General features: G+C 29.4%; 1 protein-coding gene across 1 annotated transcript; it reads right to left on the bottom strand.

Moving 5' to 3' along the window:
* Nucleotides 1-7,262: 7,262 nt before the first annotated feature.
* Nucleotides 7,263-8,591, bottom strand: LOC114282488 (F-box/kelch-repeat protein At3g23880). Its single transcript, XM_028225169.2, has one exon. It carries the CDS (start codon nt 8,589-8,591, stop codon nt 7,263-7,265), a length of 1,329 nt encoding a protein of 442 aa, XP_028080970.2.
* Between the last annotated feature and the right edge of the window lie 3,372 nt (nt 8,592-11,963).

The following is an 11,963-nucleotide window of genomic DNA, read 5'->3' as shown; positions in this document are numbered from 1 at the left end:
ACTCTTTAAGAGATAGAGATAAACTCCCTAAGAGCTTTATCCTTATCTTAACTAAGTCCCCTCTTTGCCTTAGGACTCTTGTCCCTTATCTTCGGACTCCGACATCTTCGGAGATGACCTCGGCTTCTCCGAGATTACCTCGGCTTCTCCGAGATTACCTCGGCTTAACTACCAGGGCACGTGGCACCTCGGCTGACACGTCGGCGTCACCATGCCACGTGTTGGTATTCAAAAAATATGTCCCCACAGTTCCCTTTCCGAATTATCTTTTCTCCACTATTTAAATGTCAGAAATACTCTTTCAAATTTTATCTCATTCTAATCAAACAATCACGTAGACCATAATATATAATAATAATCTCATTCAACATTACCACGGTACTCAAAAAATAAATGTATGTAAGAACATTACTTGCGCTTTTATTCTCTTGGTCTTTGTCTAACAAAAACTCAAGGAATGCATTACTGTTTTGTTATCCTCCTTGCACCATCTAACTCTTGCTGCAACATTGTTGCCACCATTAAAAAGACATAAAATAATAGAGAAAGTCTGAAATCCCAGACTTGTTCAAAAAATTTTGGGTGGGTAATTGGAATAAGGATCCCCACCTTAATTTCTCTCATTAACTTTTTACTTGTTGGGTCTTGGGCCTACTTTTAGATTCAATTTTGATAATCCAAACCGTTCACATTTTAAGATTTGTTGAGTATATCATATTTGTAAAAAATCAAGTTGATCAAATATCAGAAACTATGTATTCTCATCATTAAAGTACTAACCATTTTTTTTAAAAATTCCATAAACAGTTTTTCAAACACATGCTTTTTGATATCTGATCTACTTGATTTTTTACAGGTATGATGTATTCAACAAATCTTAAAATGTGAACAGTTCGGATTATCAAAAGTGGACCCAATGGCCCAACAAGTAAAAAGTTAAGGAGGGGATCCTAATTCGGATAATTGTGTGATGGAAATTAATTTGAGAGACTTAATAGATGAACTTATTATCGAATAGATTCTATGATAATTAATAGCATTTTTCATTAAGCACTATTAAAAACGTCACTAATTGTTAATTTCCAGCGACAGTTTCAAAAATTTGTCACAAAAAATATCATTAATTATAAGTTTTAGTGACAATTTAAAAAAATCGTCATAAAAAAAGGTCATTAATTTTCAACTTTTATCTACAGTTTGAAAAACTTGTCACAGAAAAATATCACTAATTGTAAGTTTTAGTGACAATTTAAAAAAGCCACTACTTGTTAATTTTTAGTGAATATACAAAAAATCGTCACAAAAAATTATTTTTAGCAATGATTTTACTGAGACTTATTTTTAATAGAACTTGATATGAATTAAGTTCAACTATTAGGACTTATTGATAGTTTACCCAATTAATTTTGTATAGTGTAGGGTCCATGTGTAAAGATAGTAATTTTAGATAATATTAAGTCTAAGTTTGTAATATTAATAAAAATAATAATATACAAATATTAAAAAAGAAAAAAGAAAAATTACAATCAAAACAAAAAAATTCAAGGTTTGATGTAAATTAAATCCTATTTCTTTAATTATTTCAACATAAACTCTAAATTTTTAAAATGATATCAATTCTAACAATCTATTTATACTATTAGTTTCTAACGAATAAGGGGCATGAGAAAGATTGATAACCACACGTTAAAACACACCAAAATCAATTTAAAACGAGAGAGAACATATTAAAATGTTCCATTGCTTAATTATATTTAATTTAAAAAGCCTGGCTCACTAACATGATCTAATGAACCAACTGTCCTGCCTACTTTATGATCAACTAATTTAAAGTAATTAATCACAAAAAGAAATGAAATCAAAATCAATCTGAAACAATAAAAATGAAGTGAAAGATTAGAGAATTTTTAAAATGAAAACAATAAAGATGAAGCCAGTCAATTTCTCTTCCTCCTATGGCTACATCCATATTCTATTCTCTTCTTCAGTTTCTATCTCTTTGGACTCTGACTCTCTGTATCCTCTCTCTTTTCGCAAGGTGCCTGAAAGGGAATTTTCCACATATCTTGCATCTCCTCTGAACCCTTGCACATCCCAATTGTAGTCAATAATAGGTGTAACTAAACTTTCCTCGTACACAACTGCGGTGAAGTAGTATTTCTCGGTTGGAATCCTAATATCCCTTTGTGAGTTGTCGTTAGGATTGTATCAAGGGCGGACCCAAGATTCATCGATGAGGTGGGTTAATGTTAAGATAAAATTATACAATATATTTTAAGTATAACCACATAAGAAAAAAGAGAATTTAATAATATGATCTAGATTAATATCTAAATTTATTGATTACAAACAATCTAAGTTGTGCACGACGAGTCTTTAAATATTCAAATTCATCGATTACAAAATCTAGATCAATTTTCTAAGTAAGGTCTCATTCAAGGTAGAGAGACAAGCAATTGGCAAGAAACTCATCCCCCATTGCATTGTGAATGGCAACTTTAATGTGCTTCATATCCGAAAATGCTCTTTCCATAGTCGCCTTAGAAACGGGAAGGGTTGACACAAGACGAATCAATTTGTAGATCATGGTGTAATGCTCGAACTTTCTTGTCACAAATAGTTCTTGGCATAAATCGGCAAGGATAGATATTTTATGAAACTCGGGATCACAAACAACATCAAGCTTATAATGCATTAACTGACATCTCAAAGCATGGATGTCTTGAGAAATGAAATCTTAAGGATAAAATTTCTCAGCATGATTGCAAATATTATCTAAAATTGCCACTAGGATCCAAAGCCGAGCTAAGAGAAAGAAGTTTCACTACCCCATCATGAAATCTATCTTCTAACTCCATCAATTGAAAATCAATTGTAGAGTTGAATATGTCAAAGTGATAATGATGCTCAATTGTAATATGATTTTGTTGACGACAATGACTTGTACCCTCTTTATAAGGGGAACTCATATCATTCACCACAGCGTTATGTCAATTGCAAAATGACACCACATTTGCAAGAAAAATATCCCAATCATCTTGTCTAAGTTTTTGAATGAGAGCTTTTGTTGTGGACACTAATTTCATCGTATTTAAGATGTCTTGAGCTTTCTGTTGCATGGCTTGACAAAGTGTAATCATGATTCCCAAAATGTTGCATGGCTTGACAAAGTGTATTCATGATTCCCAAAATATTGTCCATCAAGTGCAAGACGAATATGAATTCAAAGCTCTTCATTACTTTGTAAACACCATTAGCTTGCCCTCAAATTTGTTGATTTGTAATCTGCTTAAAACTTTCAACAACTACACAAGATGCCTCATACATATCAATAGAGTTTTTAACAGAGTCAAATATATACTATAATAGATACTAGTGGGTGTGTTGTATTATTAAATTTGTAAAATATAAAGTTTGATTTTGATAAATTTTTAAAATATAAAATTTGATTTTAATTTAAAACTATATATATTCCCTTTCATATTGGGGCTCTTAGGTTTGAATTCCATCCAACTTATTTTATAAGGTAATTATCAATAGGTTCTAATAGTTGGATTTAATTCCCATCAAATTCTATTAAAAATCAGTCCTAGTAAAATCATCACTAAAAATAATTTTTTGTAACGATTTTTACATACATCGATAAAAATTAACAATTAGTGACTCTTTTTTTTTTGTCATGATTTTTATAAATTGTAATTAAAACTTATAATCAGTGATTTTTGTGACGAATTTTTCAAACTGTTGCTGAAAGTTAAAAATTAGTAACATTTTTTTGTGACGATTTTTTTTTAAATTGCCGCTAAAAATTAATAATTAGTGACTTTTTTTAATAATGTTTGATGAAAAACACTATTACTTATCCTAGGACTTATTAGACAATAAATTCACCTATTAGGACCTACACATAAGTCTCTCTATTTTATATTGTATTTCTACTTTTATTTTTTTTAGAAAGTGTTATATTGTGTATCTTATTCAATATTTGAATTATCTCAGAATTAGGAAGAGTGGTTAATAAAAAGGGATTTTTTTTTTAAAGATCCTTGATATTAAGATTTTATAAGATAAATGACGTATAATATTTTCATAATAATTAAGGTCTCTCAACATTTTTACAAAAAAAAAATCGACTAAGAAAAATTTCACTCACTCAGAGAAATTTCACCTGATTTAGAAAAATTTTGGTCCCGACACAAAAAAAATTCAATTTTAACAAAGAAATTTTGAAATTTCTCTGGTATGATCATAGAGAAATTTCGTCGAGGGATCTTAGTTAATCAAAAAAAAGATCTTGGACCTCTTCTACTACACAAAGTTAGAGAGTGATGTTTCCTTAATTTTTCCTTAATAGAATCTTAACAATTTTATAATTTAAAGAATTAATTTTAATCTCTTAATTTTTTATTTTTTATTTCACCCCCTTCTTTTAGGACTCAATTGTCCTCATATGAGAATATCGTATCTGGCATCTGGACAGACTAATCTCAATCACAATTCTCTTAATCAAACACAAACAACGAATTATGTTTTTATATTAAATTATTAATCCAATCTACATGGCATGTCCCTAAAAGAATAAGGAAAGTGGCATTTCAATGGTAAAATTTACCTTTTCACGGTGATGCAATTCTACCGTATATATTGTGAAAATTCATTCATGTATTTGGTGTAATTCTTCTTTTATATCAAAGTTACACAATTTTTTGTTTTTAATTTTTATATTGCAATTATTTTGTGACTGTCACATCCACCTAATATGACTTGCTTTGTCGTCCTAGTGCACCATCAACATACCACCACAAAAATAGATAGACTATTAAGACTTATCATTTTAAAATAAAATATTTATTAAAATAATACGTAATTATTAAAATCTCAGTACTACATTTTATGTGAGAATAGTGATATATTTTTGGATAAACTACAAATACACCTTTGAAGTTTGTTTAATATACGAATTACCTAATGTGATTCTAAAAATTACAAATATCTCTTGTCAAATTTTTTTTATTTAATAGAATTAATAGAAAAAGTAAAATCCTTAACTACTCTTTTATGCAACAATAAATTTATCAAAATTATTAATTTAAAATATTTTTGACATTATTAAAAACTATTAATTAACGTAATAATTAATTAATAAAAGTGATCATTTGTTATGAGATTAAAATTTTGAAGAAACAGGATATAATTTTCAAAATTATATAAGACAATTTGTATTTTAAAAAACCTCAACAGAGGTAGATTTGTAATATACACTATATTTTTTAAGGGGGATATAACAAGCAGCACAATGCTCTTGTTGCCAAATAACTCTATTATTATTTTTGTAATCGTGAAAAAAAAAAACAAAACAAAACATATGAGTTACAACCTTCAAAAACCAACTGTTTACAACCAAGTCACTCAGTTTAGCAATACATTATGAGTAATGTTAGGAATCATAAAAAAATATCATGAAAATAATCATGAAAGATTCTTTACCTTTGGATTATACATACAATAAAACACCACACACTAATCAAAGGATAAAAAATCTTTATAATGCATTTCATGATATTTTTTTCATGATCCATAACATTACTCATACATTATAACCTTATTTGTGCAAATATTCATTTAATAATGTTACAATAATTATATTTCTTTGTCACGTTTAGTCTATCATATGAATTCTCATCACCAGATTACCCCTAATGTCTGTTTTCAACAAAGTAGTGTGGAATTCCATGATAAATCAAATATAATATAAAATTATGATCACTATATCATTATTGATACAATAACGGTGTGTTTGTTTTGAATGACTAGATAAAGGGGATTATAATCTACTAGACTATTAGTCTTTTCTTTTTTATCAGCACCAGACTGTTAGTCTTGGGATACATTGTCCCCGGACTATTTGATTGGACTGAATTTGTATTATATGTTTGTTTAGTCATGTGATTAGATATCTGAATTGGACAATTCTATTGAATCCTATATTTGTTTGGGATATTATGGAGAATGAAAAATGCTCAAAAGACTATTTTGCCTTTTTAAATTATTTACTAAATAATATGAATATTAAATCTGAATTATAATTTTTTTTTAACTAGAACATTTAAAAAATTAAATAAATAGAATATTAATAAAAATGACATAAATTTATTTTAATTTGTAGTTGAGATTTTTAAATTTTATTTTACTTTACCAAGTATAATTAATACCATAATATTAAAATAAGTAATTTAATAAAGTATAAATAATTCAAGAAATAAATTTTATTAAGTATAAATAATTTAATAAATACTTTATTAAGTATAATAGTATAAATAATTTAATAAATAAATTTTATTTTTAAAAAGATATTAAATAGTAGAGGGTCAAAAATATAATTTCATTACCTAATCCCATGAGATGAGTTATCCTATGATTTGTATCCCAACCCCCCCCCCATGGGATACAATAGTCCATCATATTTGGGATTAATAGTTCGATGCAAAAAATTTCAATCAAACAATGGACTAAACCGACTATTAGTCTGGATGGACTATTAGTCCTATCCCATGGGCCAATCCTTCCAAACAAACACCACCAAAATGTGGGAGTTAGACTTATAGGCCATGTTTGTTTGACTCTTTAGGTGGAGGGATTGGACTAATAGTTTGAGGGGCTCACTTAAAGAGAGTTTGGTTGAGGATATGAGTGAAAGGATTAACTATCCCGTTGGACTAGTAATTCTCCCATGTGATAGGACTAACAAAGTCACGGGAGGGTTGGGATTAAAAACTGAGTGAGAGAATTAATTTCATATATTAATAATATATATTACTAATCCGATGGTATACAAACAAACACTCTTTATCCTACATCTGTAACTTAATACCACCGCACTAATAATCTCCTCACTCAATCTCATCGTACTCTCAATCACTTCCAGCCATACATCCATATTTTTTTTTTCTGGATGAGTGATTGTGTGGCGAAAATTCAATTTGTGTAGTATGAGATTTATATGTAGAATAAATTTAAGTCACAAAATAATAATTCTAAATAATTTATGAGTAGTTAAGTTGAGATAACACATATCATAAACATAAAGTAAAACAACTGAAATCACATATTAAATGATTAGAGCACAATATTCCAATGTGATATGAAAATCTATTAATCACAAAGCAAGCATAACACTTCATACTTCCATGAAAATTGGTCTCTAATCAATTTATTATTATTACTATATAATTTTAAAGTTCTATTAATCTTAAGTCACCTCTTCACATGGATAGCTCTTCCGAATCTGACTCTGTATATTCTTCCTCTATGAAGCTCGACTCACCATATTTCCAATAACCTCTTACCTTCCTAATTTTTTGCCAAGAGCCTGAAAGCCATGTTTCGACATATGTTGCTTTTCCTCTCAACTCTTCCTCTTCCCAATTGTTGTCAGGAGGTGTAACTAAACTTTCCTCATATACAATTGCATTCAAACAGTTACGTTTGTTTGGAATTCTAACTTTCCTTTGAGAGTTGTCAATAGGATTGTAAGCTCGTATATGATCCATGGCAACTTTCATTAGAACTTCACCATTCTTTGCAGAACACAATGGCACTAGCTCATCATAAATATTTATATTGGGAATATTTGATAAGATGAACATAGTAATCCAAGATTCTTGCTCACCATATTCTTTCATTGCCAATACCTCAACAATACCCACATGATGGCTTGGATGCTCATCACAGCAACGAACCATACAAAGGCATCCTTCCAAAACTCCCAAACCAAATAGAATATCTCCATCTCCATTCTTAGGCTGTGGCATTGGTAACTTCTTGAATTTGTTCATTCGCGGATTGAAGTAAACGATTTCATGGGGTGCGAGGAAGTGATCCGAACTTTTCTTAGAGGCAAACCAATGTAGATTTTCATTCAGCACGGGCCCTGAATTCACACTGGAGAAACGGTATGGGAAGTGAACTTCGGTCCAAGTTTTGCTTCGGAAATTACCAACCACAGCAAATTCACCTCCATAACTAGGAGTCAGATGAGAAAGGGCCATTACAGCCTTGTACTCATTACTCAAGGAATCAAAGCAAAGCCCAGAAACAATATAGTAGTCCTCATCATGCAAGTCCTTGTATCCCAGGACTTTCTTCGAACACCTGGTGAGCGGATTCCATAAGAACAAATCATCGTGAACCCGAATAAGAATCAACCCATTACACGAACCGAAGATTTCAACATCACCATGAGATGGGTTTTTTTGGTTTGGTTTAGGAACGCGTTTCACGCAACAATCTTCATCGATGGAGTAAAGAGATGAAAACATTCCACAAACGAGAACCTTGTGTTTTGGAACAACGCTTTTCACAGAACCTGATTGAATCAAAGAACGCCATTGCTTGGAAACGAGATTGAATTGGAGGAGTGATTTGAGAGGTAATCTTGAGAGTATTTCGATAAGGATTTCTTCAGGAAGGTTTAGTAGATTGAGTTCTGATGTTGCTTTGATTTGGGTTTTTTCATTCTCTCTTGTTCTTCTTCTTCTTCCTCCTCGCCGCTTTCTCTTCCTTAAAATTGTTCGGAGAGCTAGGGTTTGCATTGTTCCCTGAAATCCGAACAATGAATGAGCACTGTTTTGCTAATACACTAGGGTTTGCTGTATATATTTAGGCCAAATTATATTGGTCGCCCCTACCTTTTGAACCTTGTGTTATTTTAGATGTTATACTTTTAATTAGTTTAATTTTAACTATTAATCTTAAATTTCATGTCAATATACTCCAATTAATAATATTATTAATGATTTTTATCATAAATTATTATCAAATTGGTTGGTGTTAATTTATTGAGTTTTATAATTTTACTTTTAGAATAGTTAAATAAGCAGTTTATTTACTATAAGTTGTGACATTACCTCTTTACTTTTGTACATATATTTTGATAAAAAAACCAATAAGCCACTAAATAAGCTATAAGCAAATCCCAAATCACCCCTTATATGCATATTTTTTTTATTAAAAATATACTAAGCGTTATAATTAATTGGATCAAATTACGATAAAATTATAAATTTAAATCAAAATTAAGTTAATTAAAATTGAGTGCTGCTATTAGGACTTACGAAATTTCTTTAGACCCTCCAATTCTCACTTTTTTTTTATTACCATTGTTCCTTGAAGTAAAATTACATAAAGTATAACTTTTAATGGAATATCCACCCACCAAATGAAAATAAATTAGAATGACACTTTACAATATTGTACACCCACATCCATCCCCATTTATACATATTCCTTACTAATTAAAACCCTAAAATCGTATTCTTATTTATCACCATCCTAAACCCACATATTCATCTTCAATGAAAAATATTTAAAACCACCTAATCAGTTAATGTTTTGTTCGATAGTTTCAAATGTGTTTGGTGTTCCAAATCAGTTAACATTGCAAACAATCCTATTACAGACTCCAATTTTCTACATTTGCGTTTGGAAAGTTGGTAAAAAATTTATTTTTTTGGCTTTTTTTACTAAAAAGGCTAGTCTTTGGCTAAAAAAACTGATTTTTTTGTGGCTTTTTTGTGTAAAGAAGTTAAAAAGGTAAAAAAATGGCTTTTTACGAACTTCCCAAATTGCCTCTAATGGAGAACAATGACAATAATTCTGATGAGGTTGGTGTTGCATGGATAAGTTTATCTATCTTGCATTTATGATTTTCGATCGTTTTCAGTTCGATACTAGTTTGCCAACTGTTAAGGTTCTGTTCAATAATACACTATTGAACAGAAACATTTAGTTAAATAATATAGTGCTAAACATAAACATTCTTTTCGACACTAGAATGCTGAACAATTCCATTTTGTAAGATTTTTTTCTCTATTTTTGTTTTTTCTAAGAGTTTTTCCATCTAAAACCTCTAATATCAAGGGTTTTACCCCAAGATAAACAAAAAATAATATGTGGTGGGGAATTGAAGGTTAACTGAGAGAAGAAGAAATAGACAGTCGAAGACATTTTAGATGAGATTTTCGACTGAGATATCGTCGTTTACGGTGACAAAGAGAAAGAGACCATTATTTATGAGAAGAGAGGGACAGTCAATTTGTCTATCAATCGTCCATTGTTTACTGAGAGAAGAAAAAGAGAGGGTGTGCAAAATTAGGTAGGTGTGCACTTGAGTGTGATGATATTATGAATATGAGTAAAATTAGTATTAAGTGGAGCATTTAAAGAAATCTTATTAAAATTTAGAATTTAAAGTGGGAGTTCAAAAAAATAAGAAGTCTAAAAAAATTAAGTACGTGCCAATTACAACTCTCTTAAAATTTTATACATCAAAACAACATGAGGACCAAAATATAAAACCACCGTCATAATTTATCCATATACCTCTATAGATTTTGTGACCCGTGAATCGATAACGTATCCTTCATTAATTCTATTATACAAACATTACATGGAAGGCCATGAATATTACTTTAAAGAACGCATTCAGAGGGGCCAGGTTTCATTTGGAAGCATTGGATTAAAGTCTCGTTTGGGTTTAGATTATTTTAATAATTTTTTAATATTTTATAAAATAAAAATAATATACAAAAAAATAAAAAAAAAATAATATGATAATTTATAGTGATTTTTTAACTAAAATATGTAATTCCTAAACGATGCCTAAATGAGTTAGGCTAGAGATTATCAACCACTTTAAATTATATATTTTATTTACCATTTAAATTGATTTAGAATTGTGAGAGGGAATTGATAAAATCATATCACTTTTGTAATATAGTCAATTTGTCTACGTTCATAATTATTTTTGTGTCCCACTTCTCTTAAGAATAATCTTCCATATGGGGGCTATTGTTTCTTAATCAAACATGATATTATTACTGTTATTTTTTTGATAAATTTTTAATCCCATCCCAATGACATGTTTCCCAAACAAATACACACGACCGGCTCTCAGGTGAGGCAGTAACGCCACCACTTTGGGCCCCAAATTCTGTCTAGAAAAATAGAATTCTAAAATAATTTTGATTTTAAGTTATATTTGGTTAGGTCTTAATTATATTTGATTTATTAAAATAAAGTTAGAATAGAGTAATCATTTCATCATAATATTCATTTTTACTTTTGATTTACTGAAAAGATTATAAATGAAATTATTACCATTTTGAGACAATAGTAATTTTATGACTAAAGAATGACTCCATTCAATTCAATTTCAGTGAACCAAACACTGCATGATAATATTAGTAGTTTAAAAATGAAAGTTTAAACAAACAATTGAATTGGTAAATTATTTAAAAATAATGATGATTGCTTGCCAAATGTATGAATGATTTATAAAAAAATATTTGCTTATTCATAAAATTTTAAAATATAAAATAAAATAAAATAAAAAATAAAAAAGTGAAATTATTCCAATTATCATTGCTACTAAATTTAATCATAATTGTTTTAAAAAAATGTTTTTTAAATTATATTTGTCAATTTTAATATTTTTAAGACATGTAAGTAGTTACAATTATTGAATCAAATTTTTTTTTATACGTTTTTCTGTTAAATGATCTATACAGCACTTAAAAAACTAACAAATTAAATAATGAAAATAAGCCTCGTGATCAGCCTATGAGTCCAAACTAGATCATTCAAAAACAATCACATCCAGTAGCAGTTCAAGATTCTGTGAGACCTTAGGCTAAACATCAAAATGAAGTATTATCTTATTGGGTCTTTGAAAAATTGAAATCTTAAGCAATAGACTAAGTGGCCTAATGATTAAACAATCTCTGACCTCGGCCTAGGTAACAACAATTCCAACACAGAAAAGAGTCTATTCCAACACAGAAAAGAGTCTAGCAACCAACTCAAGAGTCTTACATGTAGGTAGAAATTACACGTGAAGGATCATGGTCCAACAATTATAAAAGCCCAACAACCAATACAATGAATAATCCCATAATGAGGAAGAA

Source organism: Camellia sinensis, chromosome 7, assembly GCF_055761805.1.
Source record: "Camellia sinensis isolate YWXY chromosome 7, ASM5576180v1, whole genome shotgun sequence".
Taxonomy (NCBI): Eukaryota; Viridiplantae; Streptophyta; class Magnoliopsida; order Ericales; family Theaceae; genus Camellia; species Camellia sinensis.
This window is presented reverse-complemented; position numbering and strand designations above follow the sequence as displayed.

Excerpts from the sequence above, each read along its gene's own strand:
- LOC114282488 (XM_028225169.2), bottom strand. The coding sequence starts at position 8,591 with ATGCAAACCCTAGCTCTCCGAACAATTTTAAGGAAGAGAAAGCGGCGA.